The 17407-nt window shown below is 49.6% G+C and overlaps 1 protein-coding gene across 2 annotated transcripts in view; it reads left to right on the forward strand.

Annotated features, from left to right (window-relative positions):
• Window positions 1-464: 464 nt before the first annotated feature.
• Window positions 465-17407, forward strand: part of KCNIP1 (potassium voltage-gated channel interacting protein 1) — a 355966-nt gene continuing 339023 nt past the window's right edge. For both annotated transcript variants that reach the window (XM_065874920.1, XM_065874923.1), the window contains exon 1: window positions 465-552. In XM_065874920.1, the coding sequence (XP_065730992.1) occupies window positions 465-552 (88 nt within the window). The remainder of the gene's footprint in view (window positions 553-17407) is intronic.

The following is a 17407-nucleotide window of genomic DNA, read 5'->3' on the forward strand; positions in this document are numbered from 1 at the left end:
GGAGTGTTTTTGCGTAGCAGTCCCCTCCCTTCTGACTCGAGTATTAATTGCTACATTACCACTGCCATGTAAGAAAGACAGTCAGCAAAGCCTGGGAAAGCTCCAGCTTCTCCCTCCCCGCGCTGCTCAGCTTCACCCTCCTCCTCCGTCCCCTCAGAGCGCCCTGTGCCCTGGCAGTGCTGCCCCAGCCCTGACATCCTGAGATCCTCCTGTGGCGAGGACTTGGGTGGACGGCGGGAGGGGGTGGAGGGAGGGAGGAAGGAAGGGAGCAGATATCGTGCCCTGCAGGCTCTCTGGATGCAGAAGCCGGACTCACTGCAGAGGCAGCTGTGCTGTTCCCGTAGCTTCTGGGGTGCGTCCTTCTCTCAGGGTTCGCCCAGGCAGGCTCCAAGTTCCAGGGGCACGCAAGGTGGGTGCCTTTCCTTCTGGGTGCCGACAACAGAGCCTGCCTTCCCTCTGCCACCATGAGCGGCTGCTCCAAAAGATGCAAGCTTGGGTTCGTGAAATTTGCCCAGACCATCTTTAAGCTCATCACTGGGACCCTCAGCAAAGGTAGGGAGCCTGGCCTTGACCCTCGTTTTCTGTATTGGTGCGGTCTGGCTGGTCAGAGTGCCTTGGTGCGGTTAAGTGTGGCCATTCCCGTGCGCCTGGGTCTCAGAGGAAGCTGGGGAGAAATCGGGGGCTGGATTTCAGGATTGCTGACAACCTGGGTCCTGGCTCCGAGCAGGCGGGCACCAGGCCAGGGAGTTCAGCCGGCTGTAATTGCCTGGAACTTTGGAAATGGGTTTGGCGGTGTGTGGCTGATTGGTTACAGGGGCGCAGAGGGACAGAACCCTTCCCAGAGCACTAGAAGCAGCTTAGCATGACTAGAGTTTCAAGAAGTTATCCACGGAGTGTTGTGCCTTGTGATAAAAGAGAGATTTGATGCAGTGGGCCGTGAGTAATTCTGCAGAACAGAGAGGCTGGAGGGGGCGCCAGCAGGAGGTGGCTCGGGGCTGGAAGCCACCGTGCACTGGTGAATACAGGATCTATATCAGCTCTGGGTCTGATGTCAGGAGCGAAGAGCTTCCTCTCACGGGGTTCCAGGGTCTTGCGTTTCTGGGTCTTTGTTCATCGTTTCTTTGTTTTTTTTGGACCCTTGTCTCTCTACATCTCCTACCTATGCCCATTCCCCAGGAGCAGGCGTGGCAGGGAGTTTTCAGGTCTGACTGCCTGGGTAGCCCAGAAGGGATGGTTGTGGACCGGAACTAGGACTGCATGTGTGCATTTCAGCCCCAGGATGCAGAGGGGAGGCTAACTTCTCAGGGGCGTCCCTGCCTCTGGGGCCCCATGTTACACTCTGTACCAAGGAGTGTGAGGGACTCAGAGACACTCTGGCAAACTTTCTGGAGATAAAATTTAAAGAGGGAGCAGCGGCGTGATGTGGCTGCACTGGCTGAAAAAATGTCTTTAAATATTCATACCCTTCGTTCAGGAGGAAAGAGTCTTTGGGGGAGATGCACTGGAAGCAGCAGGCAGGGTATTTGGGGAAGGAGGGAGGCCCACATACTCTTGATCGGGGATTTTTCTAAATGACAATGAGAGAAGATAAAGACTGTGTATGGCCATCTCTAATGACCTGGTTCAGGTCCCCGGCTGCCCGGCAGGTCCAGCATGGTGAAATTGTAAGGTGGGTATGGGAGAAGGAATGGTGAGATTTGGCTTATCTCCTTTCTCTGGCCCTTTCATAGCTCCTGTTCTGTCCCCATTGCACTTCTGAAATAGGGCGCTGCCCCTCCAGGAAGCTCAGGTGGGTTGAATGCCCAATGCTAAGGGTCAGGCTGCCAGGCAGAATTATTAGGGGCTCCAAGTGGGACAGACTGAGGTGAGGCGGAGAGAGCAGAGGGCTTAGGGGATTGTGCAGGGTTCCCCCATTCAATCCTCTCATCAAGGATCCCGGGATCTCAGGGGGTGATGGGTGAGGGGCAGCATCCTATCCCAATCTCTGCTTCCCAGAAATGCAATGGAAAGAGCTTTGGCCTGAACTTAGGAAACCTAGGTCTCAACTCCAGCTTCGCTGTCTGTGCAAGTCACAGCCTCGCTGAGCCTCGGTTTCCTCATCTGTAAAATGAAGCTAACCTATCTACCTCCCAGCCCCGTTTCAAGGATCCAGGGAAGCTGAGACACAGGATCCCTTTACGGAGTGTGTTGCAGTGACCCCTCATGAAGGAGAGGTCAGGGACTGAGATGGGCATGGATCTGGAGAGGGTGACCCAGGCCAGCCCCTCTGCCTGCCCAGGATCAAAATCTCTTTAGTGTAGCTGACTGCAGGCAGGTCTGTACACTCCAGGCAGCATCAGAGGGGAAGAGAGATCACAGAAGGACATAATGCCTCAAGAGTGGGTGAGTGTGAGTAGGTGAGGTCAGTCAGGGAGAGAGAGTGTATGCAAAAGTGTGTGTGGAAACGGTGGATGGCTATTTGAATAAATGAGGAGGATGATATTTTCGCCTGTATATTTGCCCACAACCATCCACTTGACATTTATTTACTGAACACCTGCTCTGCGCCACACTCATTAGACGCTGGACATATGGATGAATAGGACTCGAGCCCTCTGTCAAGAAACGTGCATTCCGGTGGGAGCACAGACCAAAGACACAGACCCCACGGGGACATCACTCTGAGTGCTGAGAAGGAGGGAGGCGTGGGTGGGGGCCAAAGGGCACAGAGAAAAATAGCCTGAACAGGTGAAGAAGCTCCTCCAAAAGTGGCATCTAAACTGAGCCGAGCAGAAGGGCCAGGGCTGGGCAGTGGAAGGAGGTTGGTGCTCCAGAGGGAGCAGCATTGGAGCGTCAGCCTTTGCAGAGAAACCAGCCAGTGGGTCAGGACGGCCCCCTCTCTCTGCTCAGAATCCCGGAGACTAAGATCCATGTGACACAGAAAGGGCTCCACAGGGACCGGTAGCGGGGACCGAGTGGCCTCCTGGACTCCTTCTGACCTGCTTCACCACTGAGTTTTCTCAGACTCGTGTGAGAGGCGACCCACGGCAGGCATCAGGGCACGATCCTGCCTCCTGGCTCCACAGAGAGCACCGAGAGTTTACACAGCCCTGGCTCTGTGTCAGGCACAGGCTGGGAAGCCAGTGTGCTGCCCAACCCAGGTGTTCAGTAAATATTTTTAAAATAAATGACCAAGAGAGCAGAGTCAAGCCTTGAGCAGGAGAGTGGAGAACAGTCTTTCTAATGTATAGACCGGCCCTAGGTGAATTTAGATTACACCCTACATGGACACATGACATTTGCCTAACGATTTCTGGTTTCCATTGTGATTTCACTTATTCATTATTCATCACACTGAGTCCTAGATTTGCAATAATCCAACCTTTAGAAGAAGTATTTCTCTTTGCTCCTTTCAGGATTGAGGAATGTAAAGATTCTATAGGACCAGGTACCTCCTGCTGGTCCTGGGGGCAATGTATTGTTTCTTAACCTGCCTTGGGAATAACTGGGGAACAGGGAGGGCCCATGACCACCCCCTCTGTGTCCTGCCTGCTCCTGTCCTGGCCACCTCCCCCTGATGCCAGCAATCCCCCGTTCCGCTGGTCTCAGCTGTCAGTGGCCCAGATTTCTCATGGAGGTCCTTTTCAGAGATCAGGTCCTCCCCCTTGACTTTTTTTTTTTTTTTGCTGTACGCGGGCCTCTCACTGTTGTGGCCTCTCCCATCGCGGAGCACAGGCTCCGGACGCGCAGGCCCAGCGGCCATGGCTCACGGGCCCAGCCGCTCCGCGGCATGTGGGATCCTCCCAGACCGGGGCACGAACCCGCGTCCCCTGCATCAGCAGGCGGACTCTCAATCACTGCACCACCAGGGAAGCCCTCTCCCCCTTGACTTTGACCTTTTCCTTCATAGCTCTGATCACAATATGTGATCCGTGTCTCTTTTAGGAACATGTTTGCTTAAGGCCGTCTTCCCCACTTGACTTAAGCTCTGTGAGGGCCCGGCCCACGCGCATTTTACTCACCACTGTAGCCGGAGCTACGCCTCCAGTGCCCAGCCCAGAGTGAGTACTCCACCGATAGCATTAAATGAAGGAAGCAGTGCTACGTGGTACCCTGAGATGATGCTTGTAGTAGCCTGAGCTTCTAGGAAGCACCGTGCACACACCTGTCCCAGAGGTGCTCAGTCTATGGTCAGAGGGTGAGCCTCCAGCCAGACAAATCATTCAGAACCGTGCCTGAGCTTCTTAGGGTCTTGGGAAGGGCATTTAAATTGTCAGAAGAGGGGAGGTTGTGTGTGTTTTGGGGATGGGGGAGAGTCCTAGCACCCTCACTCCTGCCCCTTCAGCTCTACTTTAATTTGTTTCGCATACCGGACTTCTCTGAAATTTAACAAATGAGTTTAAAAAATGTTTAAAAAAAAAAAAGTTTGCAAACGAATTATGCAGTGGCAAAGGCAACTGGCTGCCAGACTAGGACATCTTGGGTTCTCTGCATACTGGCTGGGGAGCCTCGCGCCAGGTCCCTTACCTCTCTCTGGCCTCAGGTACCTAATATAAAATGGAATCGTAAATGGCCTCCTTACGGGACTTCATGAGATTGTGTATGTAAAGCTTCCTGCGCTAATAAGGACCTACAGTGTAGCACAGGGAACTCTACTCCATACTCTGTGATGGCCCATATGTGAAAGGCATCTAAAAAGGAGTGGATATATGTATTTGTACAACTGATTCACTTTGTTGTACAGCGGAAAGTCACACAACATTGTAAGTCAACTATACTCCAATAAAAATTAAAAAAAAAAAAGATACCCGCATAATAAGTCCTGAGGCAAATGCTCCATGGGGCTGCTACAGTGATTAGCTGGTACTCTCCGGCCTGTGAGCATCTTAACGCAGAGACTTCTCACTCACTCCTTGTTCCTTGAGCCCCTGACACAGACTCTGAGAGCAGCTTCTCGTCTCTAGCACTTTTGCTGTTTCCCCTCTTCTGAACTTGCTTTCCTACGGCCCCACCCAGTGCAGAGACTGACACGCAAGCCACTTCCCACACCTGATTCCCTGATTAGGAGTTAGGAGTGTGACTCCCAGAGCCAGGCCCTCCCCGGCTCTAAAGAAGAACTTACCGGAAGCTCAACTCCTGCCTTGGATGCCCAGTTACACCGGGCTCTGAGGAACGTGCCTCTTCCTGGGCAGCTAGCTCCCCAGCCCTGGCAGAGACCCCCGGGGCTGGCGGCGGGAGCCAGAAGTTGTGCAGGCTCCACTCTGGCTGGGGAGGTTTAAGCCCATTTCCTTTTGCATTTTGGGGACCCATCCATTACCCCAGGCACAGATGGCAAAGCCAACGCAAAGCAGGAGGGAGAAATCCAATCCAGGAGAGCTGCTAGTTGTCATGGCCACCCGCGTAGCTGCGGGGTCGGAAGGCGGGGTCGGCAGGGGGGCGGTGCTGACCGTGTAAGATTTGTCTCAAGAACCTTGCGCTGGAGCCCCAGCTCTCCCTCCCTCCCGGCCCAGGTCGGTTCTCTGTGTGCTAGGCAAGACCTCAGCTTCAGACCCATCGGAGACAAGCCGTTCCTCTTGCCTCCCCCCTACCGCTGTTCAGGAGCCTCAAGAAAATGACCTTGAACGTGGGGAGGGCTCTGCCCTCAGGTGGGCTGGGCTGGAATCCCAGCCCTGTGGTCCACCAGCTGTGTGAGCTCGGGTGAGTTGCACAACCTCCCAAAACCAAGGTTCTTCCCTGATCATTGGCGATAATAGCAATATCAACCACGCAAGGCTGTTTTCTAATTTAACAAGGATAATACAAGTCACAGGCTGGCAGCAAGAGGGGACCCTGCACTTGCAGGGAGCTGAGCTCCTTAAACGGCATGCCCTAGGCACCTCTCTTGCCTTGCCCCATCCTGACCCTGGAAGCAGGCATTGCAATCTCCATTTTAACTGTTTTAAGGAAACGGACCTTTCGCTTAGCCAGGTCGCCCAGCTGGCAATGAGTGGCAGGGCTGGAGAAGAACCTGAGTTCTACTGGGGTCAAGACCAGGTGCTTGCCTCTCCACGGGGCTGGAGAGGATGCCCCTGCAGGCTTTGCTCCCCACCTTGTCACCGGCAGAGTGCCACCAGCTCCCCACTAATTTTGTAGGTGGGTTTGTCAGAAATGGTTGTACCTGCTGGGGTGCTTCAGGGCCGCCACCTATCTTGCAAGGGGTTGGGACAAATTCCGTTATGTGGCATGACCTGGGTTAAGGAATAAGCTTGATGGGGAAAGGGAACGCCCCACAGGCCAAGGTCAGCAAGACAGACCCATGCGTGCTCTCCTGGCGGCACTATCACCTCTGGGACAGGTGCGCTGGGGCCCAGACACCTGCTGTCTCAAGCTCCTCGCCCATGTGGGACCCTCCCTCACTGCTCTGCATCCTTACAGGGCAAGTGTGAGAAGTTGTCTTGCCAGTGGAGAAATACACAAGTTTCAGGGCACCAGGCAGTCTGGAATTACTAGAATTGTCTAAAAAAAGCAATGACCTTGACTCTGGGGATCTTGAAACCTGTGAGTTGTGACCGTGCCCTCTGCCAGAAGGAGGGCACCTCCTGCCTCCTGAGAAGCTCAGCTTGTGTGCACTTCCCTCTGCTGGGGAGGTTAGAGTCCCCACCAACCCGGGTCCCAGCTGGCTTGCTCTCCTGGCCACTCAGGCGAGCACCTGGCTCATGTTAGCTCAGCCCTCTCCCTGGTTGCAACTGGGAACCTCTGAGTGCTTGTGCCTTGTCATAAGCAGAAAGTTCCAATATTCTGGTCCATTCCTGCCTCTCCAGTCCCAAGCCAGAACCTGCCAGGGTGGGCAGTGTGCTCGCTTTGGCTCTCCCATGTCCGGTAGCCCTCATCCCAGCCTACAGGTCTCTTGTCCTTGCCCCTCTGTAGCAGACCCATCACCCCCTGATTCATTTTGCTGACCAGGAGCTCCCTGGGGTCCCTGTAGTCCCATAGCAGAAGAGAGAGAGGAAGGTGGGACCTCCGCCACCTGCTAAGGCTGTCCCTCTCTGGGGCCACTGGTCCTTTCTTCCAATGACACCAATACCAGGCAGGAATAATTTGTTCAGCTGCTTATGCCAGCCCTGCTGCACAGACATCCTATTAACTCTAGGACCACGGGGGACCGGCTGGTTTGTTCCAAATTAAAAGTAGCTGGAAATGGGCCCCTCTGGCAGGCGGGAGGGCTGTAGTACAAAGACGCAGGGTGGAGTGGATCCAATCAGGTCTTAATCAGCCTTTGGAGGCCCAGAGGTCCCTGGCCCTGCCAGTGTGACCCTCACCTTCCCCATTCTTCTTAGGATTCCAGAATCTTCCAGGCCACAGAATCTTCCCCAGACCACCTCTCTCATCGGACCACAAGTCCCAAGTCCCCGACAGCTGTTAATTCATGAGAGCGGACGTGGTCATGTGAGGCAGCCATGGATGGCAGGAAGATGCAGGGCAAGCAAGGGCACAGCTCTGGAGCCAGACAGTCCTGGGTTCAAATCCTGCCACTTTCTGGCAGGATAGCCAGGGACAAGCCATGTCCCACCTTGAGTCTGTGTCCTCCCCTGGGAAATGGGGCCAGTAATTCCCTCCTCATGGGGCTACGAGGAGATGGTGCACGTGGCATACCCAGCACCCAGCACATAACTGCTGCCCAGGAGAAGTCAGCTTCCCACCCTTCTCTCCTTTTCATGCAATTAAACCTCGGACCCATAGCCAACAGAAAGGAGGCAGAGCCGAAAGAAACAAGGCTATGAGTCAAGTCTTCTTCCGGCTCTTCTCTAGATGTACGGCTCCTCCAACGTTGCCCCCTCCACGCCCAGTCACTCTCAATTACATCTTCCGTAATCGGGAACTCGTCAACAGCTGAAATTATCCTTTTCATTTAGTGGTTTTCGTTTTTATTGGCCATCCCCTCGCCCCTGTGAGAACTTGAGTGCTCACTGCATGGGGCTTGTTGGTGATGCCTTGAGCACCAGATGCATGTTGAATAAATGATGACTAATCACTTTTCCTGCCCAGCAACATCAGGCTCTGAGACTGGAGTCCCTTTTTGAGGCCTGGACTTTGTCAGGCGGATTCAGAGGCCTCCACGCCCCATCTCCCTGTTCTGAGTTTCTGTGCAGGAGTTTGACAGAAGCCACCAGCCACAGTGACCTTGATGAGATGAGAGGTCAGTGCAAGCAAGACCAGGGGCCTGGCCATTCTTCCACCCCAGTTCTCCGGTGTTCTGTGGGATGGCCCTCGCTGCCCGTCCACTACAGCTGGCCAGATGCGCAGAGGGGAGGTCGGCTTACCCCTCAGTGTCCATCTGCTCCCCAGCTGGAAGGGCAGGAGGGAGGACCCAGGCACTGAGGGCCCCACAGGAGGGTAGGGAGTTGTGCAGAAGCAGCAGAGATGAGAAACTTGTACAGGCACCCCAGGCCATCTGGATGCAGTAGAAGCCAGGACCCCAGGAAGAGACATGAGGGAGAAGGTTTACCACTGCCAGTGATTCCAATCCCTGCACTCCTGAGTCTGGAGGTGGAAGGAAGCCTTCCTCCTGTTGGGATGACAGCAGGAGGACCATGAACTTAAAGCAAACCATGGTCCTCTCTTCTTGAAGCCATTGTGTTCCTTCTTGTGGTCTTAGAACTACAAAGAGCAGCAGACTGGGAGCTGGGTCTTCAATTCCAGATCCTTCCCTTCTCTGGGCCTCCATTTCTTCATCCCTAAAATGAGGGAGTTTCTGGCTTCAAGCGTCCCTTCCAGTTTTGGAATTTTAAGATTTTATAGCGATCATTGCAACACTATGTGTGGCACCTGCTCTGGGCCCGACCTTGCTCTAAGCACCGCACACACAATTTTATTTAATACACACAAGAACCCTAGAAGGTGGAGAGCTCTTGTTAACCCAATTTATAGATGAAACGTTCTGAGCTTCAGGACGGGAAAGGCCTGGCTCTGGGTCACACAGCCAGCTTGGGACAGAGCCAGAATTGGAAGTCAGGCTGTCTGTCTCCAAGTTCCAGTTCTACTTCCTATATGACGCTCCCTTCATTTCTAAACCTCAGATCCAGCATAGGAAAGTAATAAAGACAAAACTGGTTCTTCCGCAGCTTGACCAAGAGGCGACACATGCTCTTATTTGAGAAATCAAGGTTTCAAGGCCTCTATTCTGACTGAAGCAGCACAGCTTGGAGGATTCTGCTGAGACCTGTGCCCCCCAGATTACACCCCAGACTGTCATCCACATACACCCCTTCTCCAGTCAAACCACAAAAAAATATGGAAGAACTAGCCTGACAGCTGAGACTGCACAGAGGGGAAAGAAATGAAATACCACCCAGCAAGCATTGCCATTGTAATTCCAGTCTAGCCAATTTTCACTTTTTGCTGGCATGAGCTGGTTTAGAAGCAGAGGCAGGTAATCGGGCAGAAATCAGGGAGGGAGATGTGATTCTGAGGCTTGTGTCTGAGAGGCTGGGGTTAGCCTACCCCAATTTTCTTTCTGTAATCTTTTGATTAACCCTGAGCCAGTTTGGGTGTCATTTTTCAAACCATCTGTGCTTGACAAGCAGAGCCAAGCCCAGGCTTGCAGCTTGCTATCCGTAAACATCAGCTGGGAACCCGCTGTGCCTTGGAGCCTGGGATACTCCTAAGCCACCAGGCATATTGGACTGCAGTCCATCCAGCCCTGGCCTTGTGAGTTACCTACTTTTGTTATTCCCATCCTGGAGCTGGGAGAGGTTGAATAACTTGCCCAAGGTCACAAAGCCAGAGCTGTGACTCTGAAGATCCCATTCAGTACCAAAGAAACACTGTGTCAAATCCCTCAGCATCATCACCCCTGGGATGGACTGAATTGTGTCCCCCCCCAGATTCATCAGTTGAAGTGCTAACTTCGATGTAACTGTATTTGGAGGTAAGATTTTTAAAAGGAAATTAAGGTTCAATGAGGTCATAAGGGTGGAGGCCTGATCCAATAGGACCGATGTCCTTATAAGAAGAGGGAGAGACACACACATAGAGAAAAGGCCATGTGAGGGCACAGCAAGAAGGACAGAGTGGCCATCTACAAGCAGAGGAGAGAGGCCTCACCAGAAGCCAGCACCTTGATCTTGGACTTCCAGCCTCCAGAACCACGAAAAAAATAAATTTCTGTTGTTGAAGTTGCCCAGTCTGTGTATTTTGTTAAGACAGCCCTAGGGAAGTAATGCACCCGAGACAATTCTTTGCATAGCATCCTTTCGCATATCTTTCTATTGTCATAAATATACATAGCATAAAATTGACCTTTTTAACCATTTTGAGGTATACAATTCAGTGGCATTGATTACACGTCACATTGTTGTGCCACCCTCATCACCACCATCCACCTACAGAACTATTCTTCTTCCCAAACTGAAATTCTGTCCCCATTAAACAATAATCCCCCGTTCCCTCCACCCTCACCCCCCCAGCCCCCGTGCACCATTCTACTTTCTGTCTCTATGAACTTGACTATTGTAGGTACCTCATACAAGTAGGATCCACACCATATTTGCTCTTTTGTGTCTGACTTATTTCGCTTAGCATAATGTTTTCAAGGTTTATCCATGTTGTAGCATGTGTCAGAATTTCATTCCTTTCTAAGGCTGAATAATGCTCCAGAGTAGGGATATACCATCATTTTTTTTAAAATCCATCCAACCGTTGCTATTCATCCACTCCCATATTTTTAAAAGACATAATCCCCTTGCTCACAACTCTGTCTCCAGTAGTTTCTTGCCACATTCAGAGTCAAAGGCAGACTTTCGTCTCTGGTCTGCAGCCTTTGCGTGATCTGTCCCTGCATTTCTGGCCTCCTGTTCCGGCGGCATTCTCCTCCAGGAGTGCACCCCAGCCACCAGGCCATGTTGTTTTTGCTGGAACCCCAGCTCCTCCAGCCTCTGGGTCCTGACGGTTACTGTCTCTCCGTCTGGACACCCTCTGCCAGCTCTCCTCTGGCTCTCTCCCGCACTTCATTCAGATCCCCTCCTGTCTACAGTCGCCCCCGCTGTGCACAGAGGCGTCTCCTCCCACCTAATGCTGCCTCATTTTCCCGCATAGCCCTCCTGCAATTACATCACACATTTACTCATTTGTTTCTGGTCTGGCTTGTGCCCTGAGAGTCCAGCTTCACAAGGGCAGGGACTGTCCTGGCCATTGCTGCTTCCCCAGCACCTGGCACAGGGCCCAGCACATAGTAAGTCCTCAGGGGAAGCTGAGAGGTCCACCAGGCAGACGAGAAGCCCAGGAGGAGACCACCTGGTGGGTGGCAAAGCTGGCCCTTGAACCTGGGCCTCTGAATCCACTTTCCTTTCCTGAAAGTCTCTGCACTGCGTGCCCATTAAAGGCCCCGGTTCTGTATTCTGCCTTCCCAAGTCCGTCTTTCCAACCACACTTACCCCCTTAGCAAGGTGTCAATGATCCGGACTCAATGGAAGGATGAATGGAGAAAGGAAGAAAGGGAGGGAGGGAGGATAGATCATAAGTCCTTCGATTTGAATGTCTTCCTGTGCCCTCTACTCAACCGTCGTAAAAGCAAAGCAGACCTCTCTCTCCTGACTTCACTCTTTCTCTGTATGTGTCCCCAGTTTGCACCTTCTGTTATCTTTGCTCGCTGAGTTCTGTTGATTATTTCTCCCTGGTGTTTCTCTTGTCTGTCACTCTTTCCATTCTCAGCGCTGTCCCCAAAGTCCAAACTCTCATCACGTCTCACTGCTTTGCGGCAGCAAGAGAAATGCAGCAGACCGCATTTCTTTCCGCTTCTCCCCTCCTGTCTCCTCCACACCAGGGCCGAACAAAGAGATAATCCATGCGACCCTCTGACCAGAGAGCCCTACTTCTAGAAGTCTGTTCTAAGCAGATCATCAGAGATGTACACCAAGACTTTTATTCAGCAGGGTTCATCATGGTACTACATTATAATAGTGAAAAATTGAAGACAATCTCAACTTCAGTCAAAAAATAGTTGGTTAACTGAATTTTGGTTCATCCATCTGATGCAGTAATACTAAACCTTTGAAAAATTATTTTGAGGACTACTTAATAGCAAGCAGAAATGCTATTGACATAATATTAGGTGAAAAATCAGGATACAAAACTATAAGTACAATGAGATTCCAATCTGTGAATAGATAGGTGGGCAGAAAAAGTAAAACAGAAAAGAAATCAACTGAAATATCCTGGGTTTTAGTTAAGATCAATGGTTATTTTTTAAAGTTCTTCTGATAGAAGAAGTGTATTGTCCGCCTTGCCTTCAATAAGCATGTATATTTAATCAGACCGTAAAAATACCATTCCCTGAATACACATCTTTAATTTTTTAATTCTTCCCAATACCTTATAAAATGTACGCTTTCACTGCACTGTATCACTGCCTGTCCTCACCACGTTAGAGCACACCCGAAACTTCCAGACCTGGAAATGTCACAGCCGGCATCTCATGGTCTCAGCCTGCTTCCAGCTCGTGTCTCCCCAACTACAAACACATTCTCCAGCCAAACTCATCCCCATGTGGTTTCCAAAGCAGACTTGTGTTTTATGTCCCTGAACCTAGCCTCAAATGATTCAGAAAACCAAATGCACACACACACACACACACACACACACACACACACACACAGAAGGAATACAAATATGGCAAAATATTGATAATAATTTGTGAACCAAGGTGAAGGGTATGCGTCTCCTATATACTAATTTTGCAACTCTTCTATAGTTGGATATTTTTAGAATTAAAGTTGGGGGAAATAAAGGAGTAGTATAATCTGGCATTTAAAGGCATTGGCTCTGCTATGAAATGACCTTAGTTTAAATCCCAGCTCTACCACCTATTAGTTGGGTGACAATGACCTCAGGCAAGTTACGTACTTCCTAGGTCTCAATTTCTTCATCAGTGAAACGGGGATAATGGAAACCATCATGTATTTATTTCCCACCATTGCCTGGAGAATGGAATACATGAGTGTAAAGGGCTTGGTGAAGAGTCTGGCCACCCTTGTTCGTTGTGAACGACTAGTGTCAGTGTTCAATATGAGAGATCAGATTCTTAACCATGAAGTTATCCATGATGCTCTCTACCTTCCTAAACAACTCAACCCTGGATAACTAAGTAAAGTGCTGTTGTTTGGGAATCTTTTGCTTATGGGATTCTGTTTCTGCCACTGGCACAGAGCAGGGAGAATGCAGTGCCGTTTCCTGCCAGCATCCACATCTCCAGGCCCTGGCACAGTGCCTGGCACAGAGGAGGCAGCCAGTAAGTGCAAAAACCTCAAAATGAGGAGCTTGAAGGGTTCAAGTTGCGCTTTAAAGAAAGTTCATCTCATCAGACACAAGCTTGTAACCTTGCTGATGCAGCCACTCTATTCCCATGGGTGAGGCATCACCTTGATAAATTAGCTGTGGATATAAGCACCCTGCAGTTGGCATGGAAATGCAATTTAATTTCCAATTAAGCCTGATTTCTGGGCCGAGGGATTGGCCTGCCTCACACTGAGAGAATTATTCCAGCCAGACCTATTGTTGTCAATGTTGGTGGTTCTCCCATGAAGGGGACTATCATGGAAACTGGTCCTTTGGCCCTTGGATGGTTCAACCAGGTTCTGCTTTTCCTCCAGAACTGAGTTTATAACAAGTAGATTCAAGAAAGTTCAAAGCAAAGACAGTCTCTCTGTGGCAGAAATTCTTAAGACAGAACACAGCTAGAAACAGATTGAAAGGGAGAGAGATGCAAGATGGTCCTCAATGATGCTCACGAGAAAGAGAAGTGAGAAATTGTGCATGAGAAAAGAGGGGTGCTGGGAAGTTCTCTGAGCTCAAACAGAGAAGAATCTGTATAATCAGAGGAAGGAGATACGTTTGCTCAAATGGAGAGTGAACATTTGCGGAGCATCTTTTATACACCGGACACAGTGCTGAGCGCTTCACATTCAGTATTGCACTGAGTCATCACAAGCACCCTATAAAACAAAAGATGCTATGCTCATTTTCCAGTTGAGGAAACGGAGTCTCAGGGAGATTGAATAAACTGCCTAGGGTCATAGACAAGCCAGATTCGAACTTTCATTCTTCTGAGTTTTCCTCCCTGCAGGCTCCCTCTCTAAACACAAATGAAACATGTCGTTTAGAGCCAGAAGAATAAGGTTACACTAAGCTGAAACTTACCTCCCGCAAAATTTAAGGATAAGAAAAAGGCTTTGAAAACATGTTCTGAGAGAGAGAGTAAAAACAACTGACTCAGTAAAAATAACCGAGTTTGCTTGGGGCACGTGATCTGATGGAGGGGCAAATAACACCTATTTCTGCTTGGGTTTCCCATCTTCCCCACAAGGTGAAAGACTGGACGTGATGGTCCAGCATGGCTAAGAGGCTCACAGGTGCTCAGAGGGCTCAGGCTACTCCAAACCAATGAGGTTCTGGCTTGGGGCTCAGAAAATTTCAGTTCCCAGAGTTGGAAAGAACCAACGCAGGGCATATAAAACGGTGTTTAAAGACACATATATATGAGATGTTTCCAAGACTACCACTTGCGTGGCCAACAGAGTCACAGAAAAATTAGTTAGAGACCAAGAAAGTGTCACATAGCTCTATTTTTATTAATGATTGCAAAAGAAAATTCTAAAGCTATGTATAAATAAGCATGCTGTCAGCTCCTGGACACACCCTAGAATGGACTATTTTGAACCAGTGATTTGGGAACACTTGGGGAAAAAAAGCAGGGTTGACTGACAGAAGTGTGGGACCCCTGAGAAAGGGACAAGTCAGCCCAGCCTCTCTTCCATTCTGCTTTTTAGTAGAGACATCAGGTCAGGGATTTCTGTGGCCATAGCATGCCTGGTTGGTGCCAGGTATTTCATGGGCTGTGGACTGGGTGATCACAGCATCAGGCAGACTGTAGCCAGCCTCATCTGCCTGTCCATCTTGGCAGTTTCCCCATCAGAATCTTTGCAGAGCTTTTTCGGATGCATATGGTTGGGCCTCACTCCACAGCTGTGGACTCTTCAGAGGTGTGGCTCCAGGGAACCATTCGAGAGCCTCGGCTCCATGGGAATGTATATAGAGGCACTTAAAAAGCTCTCAGTACTGAACTAGCCCTGCTGGGAATTTTCCATTTTTGATATGGGGCAGAGATTAACGGGCAGGACGCACAGTGGTTAGAGAGTAGAGCCTGAAGCCGTACTGTTCAGGTTTGAATCCCAGCTCTGCTATTCACTAACTGCTATTTACTGACTTCTGACCTGCGGCAAGTTAAATCTCTGTGCCTTTGTTGCCTCATCTACGAAGTGGAGATAGTAATAATAGCCTAAAGGATATTGTTAGGGTTAAATGGACCTTACATGTAAGGGTTTAGCCCAGATCCTGGTCTACAGCGCTCAACAGATGTTAAGTCTTATTATTATTACGGATGATAGATCCTTGTTCCAGATGTAACTTGCTAAATACATCCCCAAATGGAAGTAGCTACCTCCCAGCACAGTGAGTTATTTGTCAAAAGAGATATTGATGTAGGTTGTTGCTAAGGGGGAGTGTTATAGGGAGGGTTCAAGCACCAGATCAGAAAGTGAAGAAGCACTAGATGATCTTGAAAGAACTACTGACCCTCAGAGAATATGAGTTTCCATTTGAATATAAGAAATCAAAGGAGTGTCGAAACGTAGAGGCTCCAGAATTGGAGCCTGAGACGAGGGCTCAGGGCAACAGTCTCACTGGGAGTGGAGAGAGAAGATGAGTCTTAAAGCCACAGATGCTAAGTAAACCCCTGTTTTTCTTTTATGTATATGGAGGGAGGTTGGTGTGAGATGCGGGAGATTATGGGAGATCGAAGTCTCTCTAATGGAGGCAGAAGGTGCAAGCTTTGGGAGGAATCACCACCTTGGTCCAGCATTCAGTTGGAGTTGATTGCTTTGCATTTATAGACATCTCTTCCCCAACCTCCTTAGCATTTAAGGAAGTTGGCTGATGAGCACAGGCATGATATGAGTGGGAAGGGAGAGTTGCGGAAATCTAGGAAGATGCTGAATTCTGTATTTGAATTGATATGACGAAGTTCCAGGAAAGCACCTGTGGATAGGAAGATAGTCCATAAACTGACCCACCTGTGGAAGAGACAACCCGGACCCAGGAGAGATGGGGAAAATGGACGCTCTCCTCCTGGCCCCCAGTGGGAAGCTGATGAAACAACTTAGAGGAGGGATTTGGATGTGCACAGGGCATGGCTGGGAAGAGCAGGGGGACCCTGTCTGTCTCTGGACTCACCAGGCCAGCAGTTCTGAAACTATCTGGTCTCAGAATCCTTCTCCAATCTTAAAATATGTTGGGACTCCAAAGAGATTTGGTTTGTATGGGTTATATTAACTAATGTTTACCATTCAGAAATGAAAACTCAGAATGTTTCATTTAAATGAATTTATTTTAAAATAACAATGATATACCCATTACATGTTAAAAAAAGACCATATTTTTATGAGAAATAATTACATTTTCAAAAAAATTATTAAGAAAAGTTGCACTGTTTTCCCTTTTTGCAAATCTCTTTAATGTCTGGCTCAGTAGAAGACTGGTGGATTCTCATGTCTGCATTCAGTCTTTTGTGATATTACATGCCGCATAAGCTCTGAAAAATTCCACTTATGCTGGTGAGAGAATGAGAGCAAAAAAAGCAAATAGTATCTAAATAGTATTATAAAAAGAGTTTTCACCTTGCAGTCCTCTGCTTTGAGAACCATTACCCTAGTCTGTAGTGAATTTCTTCATGTCTTCCTGTTTTTCCTTTGGTCTTACTCTTTTCCCTACGTGTGAAAGGGCAGCGGCTGGTGAGGTATAAGACAGCTGCACTTTGTTCAAACAGTATCTTTGCAGATATTACATATAATTCAAATTCCCCCAAATGCAAAAGACATTGGCTATTCTTATGCACCAGCCTGTACTGCCAATTAGTAATAGAGCGAATGCAGTCTAGAATCCACACACCCGAGGAGTTTTGAAATTAGGAGGCATTTTAGATGAATTGTTGATGGCGGTCGGGGAGGCTGGCATCATTTCAGGAAGTCACAAAAATTGAGATTTTACTAATATTTTTACATTGCATTATTTTGAATTTGCATAAATTACGTTCTTCGCTGTGGAGAAGGAAGCCCTTGATAATGGTAGGGGAGGAGGGAGATGGAGCGTCAAGAAGACGATCAGCTCCTTGAAGGCGGGCACTCTCTGCCCCTCCTCCTCTCCTTGCTGCTGACCTCCACCAGGCGATCTGAGTTGGGGGGGGGTTGCAGGGAGTGATCCAGGTGCACCTCTTCAGGTGTGAGTCACTGGCTCAGGAGAGAAAAAGCAAAACCAGTGGAAGCACTAGACTTCATTAGCAGAGTGATTTTTTTAAGAACTGATGAGGGCTCTCTGCTCCCAGGCAGCCATTATTCCAAAA

This window comes from Phocoena phocoena, chromosome 3, assembly GCF_963924675.1.
Source record: "Phocoena phocoena chromosome 3, mPhoPho1.1, whole genome shotgun sequence".
Lineage (NCBI taxonomy): Eukaryota > Metazoa > Chordata > Mammalia > Artiodactyla > Phocoenidae > Phocoena > Phocoena phocoena.